This window comes from Capra hircus, chromosome 11, assembly GCF_001704415.2.
Source record: "Capra hircus breed San Clemente chromosome 11, ASM170441v1, whole genome shotgun sequence".
NCBI classification, from domain to species: domain Eukaryota; kingdom Metazoa; phylum Chordata; class Mammalia; order Artiodactyla; family Bovidae; genus Capra; species Capra hircus.
The window spans coordinates 73,419,906-73,439,512 of record NC_030818.1 but is presented as its reverse complement, the minus strand read 5'-3'; the positions used below and the strand labels follow the sequence as shown (position 1 = coordinate 73,439,512).

Sequence of the window (19,607 nt, the reverse complement as noted above, 5' to 3'; positions counted from 1 at the left end):
TGGGGAAGATTCCCTGAAGAAAGGAATGGCAACCCACTCCAGTAATGTTGCCTGGAGAATTCCATGGAGAGAGAAGCCTGGTGGGCTATGGTCCATGGGGTCACAAAGAGTCAGACACGACTGGGACACGACTAACACATAACCCTAGCACCTATAACGGTGCCTGGAACATAACAGAGCCTCAGTAAATAAAATTCAATGAAAAGGTGACCCTTTTGCTGAAGAATATAGGACTATATAAGAATAAATAACAATATGCAAGAATGTTTTAACAGACGATTTTAAAGGGTATATAGTAAAGTTACATACCAAAGTACAAATTCCTACTTTTACTTCTTACAACAGCTCTAAGTGTTGTTCTAACACTTAGTCCTCTCTACATTGGAATCTTTATTTACAGTAAGGTAATTTTTTTTTTTAAAGGGAAAAAGGAGACGTGTGTTTGGTTTCTTTTTTTAATTTTTATTTTTACTTTATTTTACTTTACAATACTGTATTGGTGTTGCCATACATTGACATGAATCCACCACGGGTGTATATCAGTTCCCAATCCTGAACCACCCTCCCACCTCCCACCCCATATCATCTCTCTGGATCATCCCTGCCCACCAGCCCCAAGCATCCTGTATCCTGTATCGAACATAGACTGGCAATTCGTTTCTTACATGATAGTAGACATGTTTCAGTGCCATTCTCCCAAATCATCCCACCCTCTCCCTCTCCCTCTGAGTCCAAAAGTCCGTTCTATACATCTGTGTCTCTTTTGCTGTCTTGCATACAGGGTTATCATTACCATCTTTCTAAATTCCATATATATGTGTTAGTATACTGTATTGGTGTTTTTCTTTCTGGTTTACTTCACTCTGTATAATCAGCTCCAGTTTCATCCATCTCATTAGAACTGATTCAAATGTATTCTTTTTAATGGCTGAGTAATACTCCATTGTGTATATGTACCACAGCTTTCTTATCCATTCATCTGCTGATGGACATCTAGGTTGTTTCCATGTCCTGGCTATTATAAACAGTGCTGCGATGAACACTGGGGTACATGTGTCTCTTTCAATTCTGGTTGCCTCAGTGTATATGCCCAGCAGTGGGATTGATGGGTCGTATGGCGGTTCTCTTTCCAGTTTCTTAAGGAATCTCCACACTGTTCTCCATAGTGGCTGTACTAGTTTGCATTCCCACCAACAGTGTAAGAGGGTTCCCTTTTCTCCACACCCTCTCCAGCATTTATTGCTTGCAGACTTTTGGATCACAGCCATTCTGACTGGTGTGAAATGGTACCTCATTGTGGTCTTGATTTGCATTTCTCTGATAATGAGTGATGTTGAGCATCTTTTCATGTGTTTGTTAGCCATCCATATGTCTTCTTTGGAGAAATGTCTATTTAGTTCTTTGGCCCATTTTTTGATTGGGTCGTTTATTTTTCTGGAATTGAGCTGCATAAGTTGCTTGTATATTTTTGAGATTAGTTGTTTGTCAGTTGCTTCATTTGCTATTATTTTCTCCCATTCAGAAGACTGTCTTTTCACCTTGCTTATAGTTTCCTTTGTTGTGCAGAAGCTTTTAATTTTAATTAGATCCCATTTGTTATTTTTGCTTTTATTTCCAGTATTCTGGGAGGTGGATCTTAGAGGATCCTGCTGTGATTTATGTCGGAGAGTGTTTTGCCTATGTTCCCCTCTAGGAGTTTTATAGTTTCTGGTCTTACGTTTAGATCTTTAATCCATTTTGAGTTTATTTTTGTGTGTGGTGTTAGAAAGTAATCTAGTTTCATTCTTTCACAAGTGGTTGACCAGTTTTCCCAGCACCACAGTCATCAAGACAGTATGGTACTGGCACAAAGACAGAAATATAGATCAATGGAACAAAATAGAAAGCCCAGAGATAAATCCACACACCTATGGACACCTTATCTTCGACAAAGGAGGCAAGAATATACAGTGGAGTAAAGACAATCTCTTTAACAAGTGGTGCTGGGAAAACTGGTCAACTACAATAAGGTAATTTATATAACATATTATTTATAATCACCTGCAAGCTCATGGTAACAATGGAGTTATTTCAAGATGTCTAAACTGACTGGCATGCTTTAAACTCACAGATATTCTAGGTAACATATTTGTCATTATTTATGACCTTGCTTAAGTAAGCAACTCCAGTTAATTCAATTAAAGTAATGCTCTGGCTTGGTGTCCTCCAACTGCATGATTCTTTAATTCCCATTTCTCTCTTCCTAAAATTTGTAGCATAAAACTTCGGATTAAAGCTCTGATTTGATCGGGGGAAAAAAAAGACATTCCCACACATTAATACAAATAAGGATTCCAGAAGACTCACGCATTTCTATGAACAGCTGCCTCTTCTCTGCCATGGTCTTCCGCTTGTTCCCACTTTCCTCAATCATCCTAAAGACAAAGAAGGATACAATAAACGACTGTGTAAACAAATGTGTAATTTGACAATTCCACCAAGTTCTTATCAGTCTGTTTTGGAGAGGTCCAGGAAACCAAGCCGTATACGCACACATTAAAAGGATACCAATAAAAGTAAAGTGGAAGCCCAAGGAAGAAAAAGACAAACTATTGTCCCCTTATTTGACAGCTTCTAAAATATTATAAAGTCAATACTTAAATGAGCTCATACACTTGCTTCCTGTGCAGACAATATGGGGTCATGTCGTATTTTTAACTTTATTTTCTCTACAGAGTCCTGGATTAGTCAAAACAATTTCCCCATATTTCTACTGTTTTACATAGATAAACATGTTATTAAAAACCATTTAGATAATAATTATAATGAAAGGCTATAATAATAAAAACATTAAGATAATTAGCTCATACATAAAAGATATAAATAAAACCTTTTATTTTTATATTAAAAAGTACTGAAAGAGGATTTCATGCACAAATTCAAAGAACTCCTAAACATAAGTTTTTAATCACATGACTTATACTATGCCAATCACTTTGTTTAAAAATAAAACTCTTTCCATGCATTATCTCATTTAATTCTCCCAACAGTTCTGAGTGTTGGCATTATTTAATAATAATGCCATTTTATAGATTAGAAAACAGATGTCTAGAAAAGAACACTAACTTGCTCAAAGACACAGAATGCACAAGCAACAGAGCAAAACTGCAACCCTTTCATTAAACTTCTTTCACAACTGTTGTTTCTAAATACATTTCAAATCTCTGTGCTTAAAAGAGAACACAATAGCCCACTGCATGGACCTTACTGATGTAAAATTTGTGACAATTTCAGCGAAACTCTGCCTTACTCTACGAAGTAAAAATATCTACAAATAGCATATGCTAAATAACTCCCTAAGCAGATTAAACTACTGTAGATCATGGAGTTATTTACATAACATTCTCAAATGTGTAGAATCATAAATTAAATGATGACTACACATCCATTACACATCCAAATTACACATCCATTAAAGCAAAGTGCCTACTGAAAGTTTAGTTATAGCCTAAAGAAAATTTAAAATGTAAATATATTCCGTAACATTCTGCAATTAATATTTTGATAATTAAAACTATCCCATTCCTAAATCACTGTAATGTTACCAAATAGTAAGTGATGGTTACCTAACAATTTGCCCCCAAGAGGAAACAGTTTTAAACAGAAGGAAAGTAAGCCGAAGAAAAAGCAACCAGAAACAGCAAAAAAAAAATCTCATGAAATCTAGGTAGCCTGTAATTATAAAGAAAAAGGGTATTCAAAAACCTCCTCCCTCCTATCCAAAAACTTGGTCTCTCACTGTGTATTACAAAGTTTAAACACTAAACACAAATTAAAATAGAGAATCATAATATCCTTTATAAAATATATAATTTATTAAATTTCTTCTACTTTGTTCTTTAAAATAATTTTTCTCAAAGTAGAATCTAAGAATTCTGGGAGATCCCTAAATTCTTCAGGACAATTCTCTAAATTTTATCTTTATTTCCAAATTAATCTTGAAAAAATTAATAAAAACATATTGTACTGCCAATGCCACTTCAGAGCCCACATATACATGTATGAATACAGCAGCACTGGAAGCAAGAGGTCATGTAAAGCAGGGATAATTAAACTAGAGAAACTATACTACCCTGGACCAGATCTGACCTGTCACCTGTTTTTGCAAATAAAGTTTTATTGGAACACAACCACACCTATTCATTTATCTATTGTCTATGGATGTTCTCATACTACAAAGGCTGAGTTGAGTGTTTTCAACAAAAAGCATCTGGCACGCAAAGTCTAAAATCTTTACTATCTGGTCCTTTAAGAAAAAGTATGCCAACCCAACCTAAAGCAACTGTAATTAATACTGCATTACTACAAATGACTGGCCCAGTTTGGTTAGCATGTTCCCATGTCAAAATGACAACAACCATCCCACATTCCACAAGGGTTTGAGTTTCACTTCCATTATCGGAAGTTTATCCTTGGCAACTGCCTTATTAATTACTCTAAGATTCATTCTTCATTGCTATATACATTTAAAATTTTGGTCAGTCAGTCAGTTCAGTCGCTCAGTCGTGTCCGATTCTTTGCGACCCCATGAATCACAGCACACCAGGCCTCCCTGTCCATCACCAACTCCCAGAGTTCACCCAAACTCTTGTCCATGGAGTCGGTGATGCCATCCAGCCATCTCATCCTCTGTCGTCCCCTTCTCCTCCTGCCCCCAATCCCTCCCAGCATCAGAATCTTTTCCAATGAGTCAACTCTGTGCATGAGGTGGCCAAAGTACTGGAGTTTCAGCTTTAGCATCAGTCCTTCCAAAGAATGCCAAATTGCCCTCCAAAACGCTGTGTCAGTACACTTTTACTAATAATCTTCCCCCAAGAAGTTTTAGATATTACTAAGGTAGTCAGCACAAACTGACCTTGTGCATTTGTGCACAGTCATGTCCGACTCTTTGCAATCCAATGGACTGTAGCCTGCCAGGCTCCTCTGTCCATGGAATTTCCCAGGCCACAATACTGGAGCAGGTTGTCATTTCCTTCTCCAGAGGATCTTCCTGACCCAGCAATCAAACCCGTATCTCCAGCATTGGCAGGTGATTTTTTTTTACCACTGAGCCACCTGGGAAGCCCTTACTCTCCAATCAAATTATACACCTGCATGGAATGTGTGCTGGAGTTATTTGAGGTTGGTGAAAGTAAATATCACCAGGTGGACTGGGAAAGAATACAACAGAATCCAAAATACCACCAAACAGCTGGTGAGTTTATCCTTTTTTCCCTCTTGAGCCCCTGGCTTGAACTCAACAAGCACAAACCCCTGAACCTAGCACACAGAGGAATCTGGGAAAAATCCTCTAGCTACAGCTTAAAGAGAAGAAAGAAGTCTAAAGCCCATCCAGGGAGAATGGGAGAGACTTCCCAGCACTTTTTTCCTCTCTCTTCTTTTTCTTCATTTTCTCCCACTCCAGCCAAGCAGTGGCAGTAGCCAAGCAGTGGCAGTATCAATAAAAGCAGCTACCCTGGGAAACTACAGGAGTCTGTATCATCTAATCAGATGGTCTAATCAAAACCCCAGCATAATTTTTTGTAAATATAGACAGTTCTAAATTTTATATGGAGAGTCTAAAGGTACAGACCAGATAAGAAATTTTGGAAAGGAAGAATAATGTTAGAGGCATGTACTATTCAATTTTAAGAATTACTAAAAAACTACAGTAATCAAGACAGCATGATATTGACAAAGGGACAAGTACACAGATCAATGGAATAGAACAGCGTCTGGATACAGAGGCACACAAATATGGCCACTTGATTTTTTTTTTAAGATGCAAAAGAAATTCAATGAAGAAAGGACAGTCTGGGTGTCAGAAAAACTGGTTATGCTTATGTCAAAGAGATGAACCCTGACCTATACCTCACCCCATAAATAAAAATTAATTCAAAATGGAAGACAGACATAAATGTAAAAGTGTAAAAGAAGAAACCATGAGAGAAAATCTTCATGGTCTGATGTATCACTCTAAAAGCACAAAGAACAAAAGAAAATAATAATAATAAACTGGACATCACCAAAATTAAATACTTCTGTTCTATGAAAGAAACCAATGAGAAAACAAAAGGTACACCCTGGGAGAAAAATATCTGCAAATCACAGGTCTGACACAAGACCTATAGCCAGAAGAATGTATTTTTAGAAAAACTCTCAAAACCAGCCAACATGGAAGAAAAGCTTGTTATTCAATAGAAGCCCCAATACTGACCTTATTTGTTAACTTAGCAGGTGCAATGGAACCTGCTGATATTCTGCCTTCATTCCATTACCCATACTACTACTCTGACGCATAACTTATCAGCTTCTGGTTGCCAGCATTTGCATTTCTTTATTTGAGGCTTTTTCCGGCCACTGAAGGCTTTGACATCTGCAGTGCAGTCCGGAAGTACCAGGGGATTAACATCCCTGGACAGCAGTCCTCCCACTGATGGAAGTTAATATATAAATGATCCAGCTTCTTTACCTATCAGAGGGAATAACTCTGAGACCATGTGTTCCACTGACTTCCTGAGCTCCCCTTTGGAATTAACTTTGCTCACCCATGGCAACTTATATGAAATACTTTATTAACTACTTTCTCTTCTCTGTCTCACTTCTCTACTCTTTCACCAGTATTTTCTAGGATCTAAGAAATAATTTTTTTTTTTAATTGCACTTGAGTCCTTACAGAGCATTTTCTTCTAGGGTAATCCAAAATAAGACAGATTTGATCCTGTAAAACAGACCTCTGAGATGAATTCTGTAAGTGGATCACTCACCAGACAAGGATCCCAGTGCTAGGATTAAGTGGCTTGGTGAGAACCCCTGGTGTGCTGCTGCATGGATAGTACTAAGACTCTTGATGTGGTGAAACGAGTAAGGGATACACTTAGAAGATGACTGGCTTATCCGTTGGCTTTCACATTTGAGAGAGATAAGAGCACCGGGAATTTTAAAGACAACTAAATGGTTGAGCTTTTGTTAAGAAGAACTGATGTACAGAATACAGAAAATATCAAGACTTAAACCAGTCAAGCACCAACTCAGAGCAAGCTATGACAGCCAGATGATCTCCATGGTAGCATTTTCTAAGGAACCCTCAGCTCCCACAACTTGAGAGCAGACTGTGCTAAAAATCAGGCTCAAATTCAAATTACGAAGGTAGGCAACTTAAAGAAGATTGAATTCACAGTCCAGCCAAGATTCTCCTGAACACTCTGGGGCAGAAGTGGCTCTCCTGCTCTTGCTACAGGGGCTGTTTCCTCGGCCTAAAGCCCACGCAAAGCCCTCATCTCAGATGCATGCCTCAAAAGATGCTGACCCACCTCAAAATCTGTCCCTACCTTCCTCCCTGTTTCCAGGCTAGTAACCAGGGTCCAGCCTCATTCACATCAACAGAATTGGAAGGGGCTGGCCTCGCTTTGGATAGGAAAGTGAGGATTCATCAAAACAGCTGCTGGACCTGACGATATGCACCAACAGGAACTGGAAGAACATACCTAGAATTGACGAGTGTTCAACCTGAGCCAAGTGTAAGATAAGACAAAGTCTGCTGACATGCCAACACCTGGCCCGTGACCCAGGATTTAATGTTCTATAAAGGACTCCTGGCACCAGTCCTAACATGCTGTAGACTAACTCATGTAAGTCGGCGTGGGGGTTTTGATGGCCCAAAGTAAATGAGCCGAAGATGTGGGAACTGCATGGCAGGGTATTAAGGAAAGAGTTTATAGGGTGCTCTCATTTTCCATATCTCCTAATCTTTATTGAATCCTTCTATACTGACTGATAGGATCTGCTTTTCTTTATTTCTCTTTGTTTTTGTTTTAATAGAGAAACCAGGCTTTCTCTGACCTCTAAAGTCTATTTCCTACTCGGCATGACAGGCCTGAAATACTATAAAATACTATAAATTTACCCCTTCCTAGAAACAGATGAAGGCAATGGCAACCCAGTCCAGTACTCTTGCCTGGAAAATCCCATGGACGGAGGAGCCTGGTAGGCTGCAGTCGATGGGGTCGCAAAGAGTCGGACATGACTGAGCGACTTCACTTTCACTTTTCACTTTCATGCATTGGAGAAGGGAATGGCAACCCACTCCAGTGTTCTTGCCTGCAGAATCCCAGGGACGGGGGAGCCTGGTGGGCTGCTGTCCATGGGGTCGCATGGAGTCAGACACAACTTAAGCAACTTAGCAGCAGCAGCAGAAACAGTCCTAATGATTGATGTAGTTGGTATATACACACTCTACCTACCTTGCCCCTTGTGCATGTGAAAGTCACTCAGTCGTGTCCAACTCTTTGCGATCCCACGGACTGTAGCCCACCAGGTTCCTCTGTTCATGGGGATTCTCCAGGCAAGAATATTGGTGTGGGTCCATGCCCTCCTCCAGGGGATCTTCCCAACCCAGGGATCGAACCCAGGTCTCCCACACTGCAGGCGGATTCTTAACCAACGGAGCCACCAGGGAAGCCCCTTAAGGAGTATAAAACTCTGAGGACATGTGTTATATGAGCTCCTAGAGCTCACTGGTGGGAATAAGCTTCAGTTATCCACAGTAGGAACTTGTTTGATAACAAAGCCTTTATTTGCTAACTTCCCTTCCCTATTCACTTCCTCGTCCCCTACAAGTATCTGCAAGGATAACATGTAAAACAAAATCTCATACTTGCACTCAAATCCTTGTCTAAGAGTCAGCTTTTTGTGGAACTCAAAGTAAAATATTAAAGATATTCCATTTCAATCAATCTTATAGTTCAGATTTCATAAAATCCAAATGTATGGGGTACACAAAAATTAAGATGACTATAAATGACTTCCCTCAGCCTTGAGGTGATTCCATTCCAGGGCTCCATGGATACTGATATCTCTATCTTTGCAATTACAATTTTAAGAGTCCACGCCTGATAAAGATCTAATCCTCCTACCAAGCCTGATCATATGCCCTTGTCCTCCTGATACAACTTTAAAGATCAGCACTTTGTTGCTGTTGTTCAGTCTGTAAGTCATGTCCCACTCTTTTGCAATCCCATGGACTATAGCCAGTCATGCTCCTCTGTCCATGGAATTTCCCAGGCAAGAATACTGGAGTGGGTTGCCATTTCCTTCTCCAGCGGATTTTCCTAACCCAGGGATTGAACCCATGTCTTCTTATTAGCAGACAGATTCTTTACTGCTGAGCCACCAGGGAAGCCCAATCCGACTACAAAACCCGATTATGTGTCCTTGTCTTCTTGATACGACTTTAAAGATAAACACTTGCGTGAATATAAACACATCTCTCTTCTTCCTTCCACTTGGACTCCTGGCACTTTGCCTTTTCTGAGCCTCATAATCTAGAAGTAACCAACACCTCCTTATCATCCACTTCACATACTAACCTTGATTTCAAACACTGCCATTTCCTTCCTCATAATCATGCTCATATCCACCCTTTTTTCCCATTTCAACTGCCAAAATCTTTGTCCACATGAATGCACAAATAAAATTCGATGACGCCATGATCTCAGGACTCTGCAACCCTTTCTTCCTGTAGTTCACCCTGTGAATATGCAGAGAAATCCACTAGATACATTTGTGCACATGTGCTTGCTCTTCGGCAGATCCTAATCACTCGACTTAGGAACCTCATTCCACCCAATTAAAAAAATCAGAACACAAAGTGAAATAAGCCAGAGAAAAATAAATACTATACAATCTCACTCATATGTGTAATCTATAAGAAGTCAAACTTGTCATAGAAGCAGAGTAGATTAGTAGTTCCAAGGGGCTGGAGAGTTGGGAAAATGGGGAGATACAAAGGATTCAAACTTTCACTTAAAAGATGAGTTGGGGGTCAAATGCACAGGTTGGTGACTACAGTTGATAATGCTCTATTGCATGTTTGAAATTTGCTAAGCGTGTATATCTCAAACCACCACCATACACACACAAGAAAGAAGGAGCTAATTAACTTCACTGTGCTAATCACTGCACAATGTATACATTTATCAAATTATGTTGTACACTTTAAATATACAATTTTATTTGTCAATTATACCTCAATAAAGCTGGGAAAAAACCTGAACAATATATTTGAGCACCTTTCCATATCACTGAATACTCTTCAAACCATAATTTTTAATGAGAGAATGGAATTTATCACAATCATTCATCTGCGCCTCGACTGTTGACAATATTTCCAACTATCTACTATTATGAACAGTGCAATAATAAACATCTTTGAAGCAAACTTTAAAACAAAAGAAGAACCATAGTACAGCGTTAGTCTAGAAAATGAGAGAAGACTAGAGCCTAGCTGTGAGGATATAAGCAAAGTTTCTTCAATCTGAAAGGAGTTGAAACTGTTAAATTCCTAGAAAAGGTTATTTAATGACCTAAGCCCAAGGCCAAACTGAATGAACGAGTTTTTAGATATAACACCAAAAGCACTATCCGTGAAAGGAAAAATCGGATCTTATTAAAATTAATTGTTCTATAAAAGATACTGTTAACAGATATGAAAAGAGCCAGAGTGAAAGATTTTCAAAACATATACCTGATGGAGAACTTGTATTCAGATTATGAAAAGAACTCCTAAAATTCAACAGTAAGAAAACAGCCCAACTTAAAAATAATCAGAAGATGTGAACAGATATCTTATCAAAGAAGTTAAACAGATGGTAAGCATACGAAAAGAGGTTCAACATCATCTGTCATTAGGAAATTACAAAGTAAAATAACAATGAGATACCACTAAACACTAGTGTGTGTGTGTGTGTGTGTGTATATGTGTGTGTGCGTGTATGCGTTAGTAGCTCAGTCATGTCTGACTCTTTGTGACCCCATGAACTGTAGCTCACCAGGCTCTTCTGTCCATGGAATTCTCCAGGGAATCTTCCCAACTAGGAATCAAACCCGGGTCTCCCACATGGCAGGCCGACTCTTTACCATCTGAGCCACCAGGGAAGCCCTAAATACCTATACGGATGGCTAAAATCCAAAAAACTGGCAAGAATGTAAAGCGACAGGAACTCGCATCCACTGCTAGTAGGAACACACAGGCAGCCTGGCTGGAAGACGATTTACAGTCGCTTACAAAACTAATCACAGTCTTACCACGCAATTCAGCAATTGCAGTAGGTATTTAACCAATAAATACTATAAATACTGAGTGGAAAATGTATATTCACACAAAACCTGTACCCAAATGTTCATACCAGTTTTATTCACAACTGCCAAACACTGAAAGGAACCAAGATGCCCTTCAATGGGGAATAAACAGATAAACCAACTACTACCTTCATAAATGGGATATTTTTCAGCAATAATAAATCAACTATCACGTCAAGAAAAGACCTGAAGCTTAAATATATATTGCAAAGTGAAAAAAAGCCAGTATGAAAAGGCTACATATTGTATGGTTCCAATTATAAGACCTTCTAGGAAAAAAAAAAAATATATACAAATGATAAAATGATCAGTGGTTACCAAAGATTTGGGACAAAGGGAAGAGGAATAAATAGGTAAAACACAGTGAAAATTTTAGGACAATAAAACTTCTGTTTTATGATACTGTAATGGTGGACACTGACGCTACACATTTGTGAAAACCAAAAGAAATTTACAACACAGAGCGAAACTTAATGTATGTAAAAAAATTTTTTAATCGTTTAGGAGGTCAGAGGATTCCTGGATGAAATGCAAAATATGACAAAACAATCTAACTGTATTACAAAGTAATGAACCAACCTCACTGAACAGGGAGAAAAGTATAGTGACCTAAGTAACTCTGGAAGTGAATGGAGTCTGCAAAATAAATGGAAGTGAATGGAGTCTGCAAAACTAAAAGCAAAATAAAATGCACGTAAGTACTGTACTCTGGTTTCCCACAGGTTGCATGCCTGCCTTTGTGTTCAGTCGCTTCAGCTGTGTTCAACTCTTTGCGACCCTATAGACCTAGCCTGCCAGGCTCCTCTGTCCACGGGGATTCTCCAAGCAAGAATACTGAAGTGGGTTGCCGTGCCCTCCTCCGGGGGACCTTCCCAACCCAGGGATCAAATCTATGTCTCTTATGTCTCTTGCCTTGGCAGGCAGGTTCTTTACCACCAGCACCACCTGGGAAGCCCATTCCCAGGGTTATGAGCTAACAATTCTGTGATGCATGTATGCATAATTGAACAATTAAGCAAACAGATGGCAGATGGTGACGTGTGAGGTTACAGATATGCAAGATGAGAAGCCAGAATGATCCAGGTGGTAATGGAATGAACCACAACTGGAGACATCACTGTGAGTTCATGGTGAACGCATATATAGATATACAGTTACAAATAAAAGTGTTTGTAGGTACGTTTATGTATATTCATTAGTATACACATATATATCTCCTTCCCTGATGGCTCATCAGGTAAAGAACCTGCCTGTAATGCAGGAGACACGGAAGATTTGGGTTTGATTCCTGGGTTGGGAAGATCCCCTGAAGGAGGGCATGGCAACCCACTCCAGTATTCTTGCCTGGAGAATCCCCATGGACAAAGGAGCCAGGTGGGCTACAGTCCACAGGGTCGCAAAGAGTCGGACGCTACTGAGCACTGAGCACATACATGTCCTCGCTCTGGCAACTGAGAGGACCTAGAAAACAACAGTACCACAAGCAAGGAGCAGCTTTAACGTCCAAATTTTTGTTTATAATGCTGTTCTCCAAAAAAAAGGAACCAGGGCTCCTCCGAGAAATGCCTGAGGCAGGAAATACACAAGATGAGCATGGATTGTCTTGCACTGATAGTAGAGAAAGAAGTTCTGGGAGGAAAAAACCATATGATAGGAGTATATCAAAGGGACACAGAGGACAACTGAAAAAGCTCCCAATGGCCAACTATGGAAAAATTCAGCAACAAAATTTAATTAAGTATTAATAGTATCTTTAAGTTGATACTAACACAAATGAGTGGATAAATTAATAAATGAAGAATCAACAATATTCTGTGCAAAAAAGTTCCAAATAACCTACACAGAGACTCTGCCCTGAAGAAGGTGGAATGTAACTCTCCCTTCCTTGAATGCAAATTGCACACAGTGACTTCCTTCCAAAGAGGTGATGGGGAAGATGGAAATAACTTGACAGTGGAGACCCCTGAGAAACACTACCTCAGCCAAGTGATTAAGTTCAAGGTCAACAGTGATAAACCATGTGGACAATAGGTACACTTGACATGATGTGATGAAAATGGCATTTTATCTCTATGGTCTTCCTACCCAAAACCTATAAACCCCTTCTAATCATGAGGAAAACATCAGGCAAATCTCAGTTGAGGGGAAATCTACAAAATACCTGACCAGTATTCCTCAAAACTTTGGAAGGAATGATGCTAAAGCTGAAACTCCAGTACTTTGGCCACCTCATGCGAACAGTTGACTCATTGGAAAAGACTTTGATGCTGGGAGGGATTGGGGGCAGGAGGAGAAGGGGACGACCAAGGATGAGATGGCTGGATGGCATCACTGACTCGATGGACGCGAGTCTTAGAGAACTCTGGGAGTTGGTGATGGACAGGGAGGCCTCGCGTGCTGCGATTCATGGGGTCGCAAAGAGTCGGACACGACTGAGCGACTGAACTGAACTCCTCAAAACTGTCTTGTTTCATCAAAAACTTGACCAGCAAAGTCTGAGAAGCTGACAACCCTAGAGAAGCCTAAAGAGTCATGACAACTAAATGTAATGTGGTATCCTAGATGGGATTCTGGAACTGAAAAAGGCCTTAAAGTAAACACTAACGAAATCTGAATAAACTATGGATTTTAGTTAATAATAAATAACATATCATCATTGGTTCATTAACTGCAACAAATGACCCACACTAGTGTAAGATGCTAATAACACAGGAAACAGGGTATAGGATGCATTAGGAACTCTCTGTTATTGTTCAATTTTTCAGTAAATCTAAAACTTCTTAAAAAATACAGTTTAGGGACTTCCCTGGCAGTCCATTGGTTAGGACTCTGAGCTTCCACTGCCAAGGGCATAGGTTTAATCCCTGATGGGGAAACTAAGAGCCCACAAGCCAAGAAGTGTGGCCAAAAAAAAAAAAAAAGTTTTAAAGACAGTACAATTACATTATTTCTTTTCCTTTATTCTCTTATCTGATTTAAAAAGCAACTGCTTTTTAATGCAATATAGGTAAAACAGTATCTATAAAATTGTATTGTTGGGCCTATAACATAAAGACTTCATTAATAAGACATAACAATCTAAAATGTCTATGTATCTAACCACAGTGCCTCAAAATACACTAAGCAAAAACTGAAAGAACTGAAAAGGAAAAACAGACTTGCCCACACTTTTACTTGGGAGATTTCAGCACTCCTCTATGATGGATACAAGGAGAAAGCCAAGATGGATATGGCAGGACTAAGCTTCACTATCAGCCAACTAGACCTAATTGACGTTTGTGAAACCATCCATCCAATAATGACAAAATCAAATTCTGTACAAGTGCACATAAAACATGCATCAGAAATTCAGAAAAACTAAATTCCTCTGTAGATGGAAGTAGGATAATATGACTGCAGGGGGGGGGAATACCAACTCTATTAGCTTTGATTTGGGTGCAGTGTATTTTCTTTATGCTTTATATGTTCTGTTTCATAATAAAATTTTAAGTCAATAAGGGTATATTTTCTTTCCTTTAATGCTTTGGAAGGTTAAAGAGGCAGGTCTCCATATGTTATGAAAATGAACTCTACTAAAAACCGTAACCTCCAAACTTGTATTCAAACCAACAGGAATACTCACGAACTCTATAATTTGGTATAATATTTATTACTTCAAATCCTCAGCAATTTCTTCTATGAGTATTTAAACATTATTTGCTAACAAAGGATGGATTTTCAGCTTGTCACCAAATTAGAATTGTTCATTTGTATTATTACAGTCAATTTTGCTAAAACAGGAAGAAGAAAAGTTCATGGATTTTTTTTTTCTTTTACTCTTTTTTATAGTTCATTCAGCTCAGTCGCTCAGACATGTCCAACTCTTTGCGACCGCATGAACCACAACATGCCAGGCCTTCCTGTCTATCACCAACTCCCAGAGTTCACCCAAACTCACGTCCATCAAGTTAGTGGTGCCATCCAACCATCTCATCCTCTATCGTCCCTCTTCTCCTTCTGCCTTCAATCTTTCCCAGCACCAGGGTCTTTGCAAATGAGTCAGCTCTTCGCATTAGGTGGCCAAAGTACTGGAGTTTCAGCTTCAGCACCAGTCCTTCCAATGAACATCCAGGACTGATTTCCTTTAGGATGGACTGGCTGGATCTCCTTGCAGTCCAAGGGACTCTCAAGAGTCTTTCTTCTCCAATACCACAGTTCAAAAGCATCAATTCTTCAGTGCTCAGCTTTTTTAATAGTCCAACTCTCACATCCATACATGACTACTGGGAAAACTATAGCCTTGACTAGACAGATCTTTGCTGACAAAGTAATGTCTCTGCTTTTTAATATGCTATCTAGGTTGATCACAACTTTCCTTCCAAGGAGTACACGTCTTTTAATTTCATGGCTGCAATCACAATCTGCAGTGATTTTGGAGCCCCAAAAAATCAAGTCTGTCACTGTTTCCACTGTTTCCCCATCTATTTCCCATGAAGTGATGGGACTGGATGCCATGATCTTGGTTTTCTGAATGTGGAGCTTTAAGTCAACTTTTTCATTCTCCTCTTTCACCCTCATCCAGAGGCTCTTTAGTTCTTCTTCATTTTCTGCCATAAGGGTGGTGTCATCTGCATATCTGAGGTTATTAATATTTATCCCAGCAATCTGGATTCCAGCTTGTGCTTCCTCCAGCCCAGCGTTTCTCATGATGTACTCTGCATATAAGTTAAATAAGCATGATGACAATATACAGCCTTGACGTACTCCTTTTCCTATTTGGAACCAGTCTGTTGTTCCATGTCCAGTTCTAACTGTTGCTTCCTGACCTGAGTACAGGTTTTTTAAGAGGCAGGTCAGGTGGTCTGATATTCCCATCTCTTTCAGAATTTTCCACAGTTTATTGTGATCCACACAGTCAAAGGCTTTGGCATAGTCAACCAAGCAGTAGTAGGTGTTTTTCTGAAACTCTTTTTCCATGATCCAGCGGATGCTGGCAATTTGATCCCTGATTCCTCTGCCTTTTCTAAAACCAGCTTGAACATCAGGAAGTTCACGGTTCACGTATTGCTGAAGCCTGGCTTGGAGAATTTTGAGCATTACTTTACTAGCGTGTGAGATGAGTGCAATTGTGCAGTACTTTGAGCATTCTTTGCCACTGCCTTTCTTTTGGACTGGAATGACCTTTTCCAGTCCTGTGGCCACTGTTCAGTTTTCCAAATTTGCTGACATATTGAGTGCAGCGCTTTCACAGCATTATCTTTTAGGATTTGAAATAGCTCAACTGGAATTCCATCACCTCCACTAGCTTTGTTCGTAGTGATGCTTTCTAAGGCCCACTTGACTTCACATTCCAGGATGTCTGGCTCTAGATGAGTGATCACACCACTGTGATTATCTGGGTCATGAAGATCTTTTTTGTACATTTCTTCTGTGTATTCTTACCACCTCTTCTTAATATCTTCTGCTTGTGTTAGGTCCATACCATTACCCTGGACATGGGGTAACTCCTCTCGGCTGCCGCCCCGACCTTGGACGTGGGGTAGCTCCTCTCACTCTGTTATAAGCAGTAATTAATGAATTTTGGCCACACTGGGTCTTCGTTGCTGCACACAGGCTTTCTCTAGTCGCAGCAAGCAGGGGCCACTCTCTAGTTGCAATGCAGAGGCTTCTCCTGCTGCGGAGCACAGCCTCTAGGCACACAGGCTTCAGCAGTTGTGGCTCCTGGGCTCTGGAGCGCTGGCTTACTAGTTGCAGCACAGCTGCTCTGTGGCATGTAGGCTCTTCCCAGACCAGGGATTGAACCCACAACTCTTGCAGTGGCAGGCAGATTCTTAATCACTGGACCACCAGGGAAGTCCTGTCATTTACTCTTAAAATAAGAAATCTCCAGAAACTTATAAAAATATATCAACTTAATAAAATTTTAAGATATTAATTAGCATATGACTATAATTATGCCTCATAAAAGCTTAGTAAGTTTGTCTTCATATTCCAAATGCTTTTTTAAAAAATATCTCAACTGACCAGATTAGCCTCATACTACCATTAAGCAAATACCTTAAAGCACAAATATACCAATGTTACATATAACCTATATACCAAAGAGTATTTTTAACAATTTTAAGGGGTTTTGTACTTTTTTTTACCAATTCCTCTTCCATCTGCTTCAATCATTTGTTTTGTACTTTACATCTGACTGAAAACAAGCTCATAATATAAATAGAAGTACCAGCTCTGTTTGCTTCCTGCTGTTCATGTGTCCTTGCATTGGTACTTCAATCTTCAGTTGAATCTGAAACTTCAATCTGCAGATTCTTTGCAGGAATCTTTTTAAGCCCTTAGTCTATTCAATCAGCAAGGTTCATATCATGCAAATGAGATAATACTGTACACTCTGAAAAACTCCTAAACCAGACAGAGGTTAACTGTAACACATCCAAATAGGATTTTAGCAAACAAATATGGAGGTTCACACTGTCAGCCCCTCCAGGTGGTAGTGTCCCCCCAATCCTCCCCCTGGCTACTTCACTCTCTGTACCTGATGTATATTATCAGATATACAGGTGGAGTTAAGTGTCAACCTATAGTTTGCTGTTGCTGCTGCTGCTAAGTCCCCTCAGTCGTGTCCGACTCTGTGCAACCCCATAGACGGTAGCCCACGAGGCTCCTCCATCCCTGGGATTCTCCAGGCAAGAACACTGGAGTGGGCTGCCATTTCCTTCTCCAATGCATGAGAGTGAAAACTGAAAGTGAAGTCACTCAGTCGTGTCCAACTCTTTGTGACCCCATGGACTGCAGCCCACCAGGCTCCTCCGTCCATAGGATTTTCCAGGCAAGAGTGCTGGAGTGGGGTGCCATTGCCTTCTCCAGTCAACCTATAGTTTAAATATCAGTAAAATTGATTGCCCATTTTTTTTCTTGTTATACCCTGCCTAGAGGATCAGTCTGCATACCACCTACTTTGGGAACATTACTCTTGAAAGACTAAGAGTGAGAAGATGAGACTGTGCTAGGCCTGAGAAGTAAATAAGGAATGTGAATGGTAGAATCAGATGAGGAAATTTACAGCCTACGTGGTTAGTCAGCTTGGCCTAACGCTGCAAAGCTAGTAATCTTCTAGTTCTCTTCCCACTATGTCACATCAGCCCCTCCAGGACTGAGCAAAAATCACGTGCCCAGACCCTGGGGCTGGGCAGGCCTTAGGTCTCAGTGAAACAGGGCCTGGAGGCCAGTGCAACAAAAGGTCTGGGCCCTCATCAGTCCCGTCAGGGAAACAATGCATTACGCTAAGTCCGCAGGCAGAAGTTAACAAACTCCACAGTAAAGACTAAAGGAGAGAAAGCAGGCTCCAGAAAGGTTTCCAGAAAGTCTCTACACTGCACCTAAGTGTAAATATCCTTCACTTCCCATGGATTGTTTTGTCGATTAACTTCCAGTTCTCAGTTACTTCAAAGCATCTAGGTATGGAAACTTCGTGTGCAAGTCCAGTCTCTCCCAGAAAAACTCCTGTCAGCTTTTCCCTGGATGCTCCTTCAACTAAGAAGTCAGAGATGGCTGAGCTTGTCACAATTAGTCCTCAACCAGAACTAGTCAAATTTCCCTAAAAGAGAATTAACTTCCTTGCTTATTTCAGGAAAATTCTCAACTGTTCTTCCCCAAATACTTTTCTTTTTCAGATTATATATATTGAAAAAACCAAAAAAGCCAGGGAAAGTAAACATTTGGGAAGCCCTAGAGATTCGGTTTTTTGATTTGTTTTGGTTTGGGGTTTTTTTGTTTGATTTTACAAATCTGAAAAAGTTCTCTAAAGTTTCAATAAAAAATATTCAATGACTGCACTCCATTACTACACAGAGCTCTGAATAGCAAATATCACTTCTCAGGGCTATGGTAACTGTTTGTTTGTTTGTGGCCCTGCCTAGTGGCTTGTGGGATCCTCGTTACCTCTGTGTATATACTCAGTCACTCAGTCCTGTCTGACTCTTTGTGATCCCAGGGGCTATAGCCCACCAGGCTCCTCTGTCCATAAAATTTTCCAGGCAAGAATACTAGAATGGGTTGCCATTTCCTCCTTCAGGGGATCTTCCAACCCAGGCCTTGAATCTGTGTCTCCTGAGGCTCCTGCATTGCAGGCAGATTCCCTACCACTTGAACCAACCTGACCAAACCCTGGCACCCTACAGTGGAAGTATGGGGTCCTAACCAGGAATTCCCTACAGTAACTGTTAAAATAAATAATGCAAAGCATTTAGCACAATGCCTGGCACAAAATAAAAGCCTAATAAATGTTAGCTGCTATTACTATCATTATGATTGTTATTAATGTTATTATGTAACTACTCTTTTGAATGATGCCTAGGCTAGAATTCTATTGACAAGACCCCTTTTTCTTAACTGACAGTTCTGATTTATTTAAAAGTATAAAAATATAGAGTTGGAAGGAGAATACATACTTTGTCATAATCATTTGC

At 39.9% G+C, this 19,607-nt stretch overlaps 1 protein-coding gene across 6 annotated transcripts in view; it reads right to left on the bottom strand.

The window, feature by feature from the left end:
- Nucleotides 1-19,607, bottom strand: part of DTNB (dystrobrevin beta) — a 239,978-nt gene that overhangs the window by 209,313 nt on the left and 11,058 nt on the right. For all 6 annotated transcript variants that reach the window (XM_018055540.1, XM_018055543.1, XM_018055546.1 and 3 more), the window contains exon 2: nt 2,347-2,414. In XM_018055540.1, coding sequence (XP_017911029.1) covers nt 2,347-2,413 — 67 coding nt within the window. In that variant the 5' untranslated portion in view covers nt 2,414. The remainder of the gene's footprint in view (nt 1-2,346; nt 2,415-19,607) is intronic.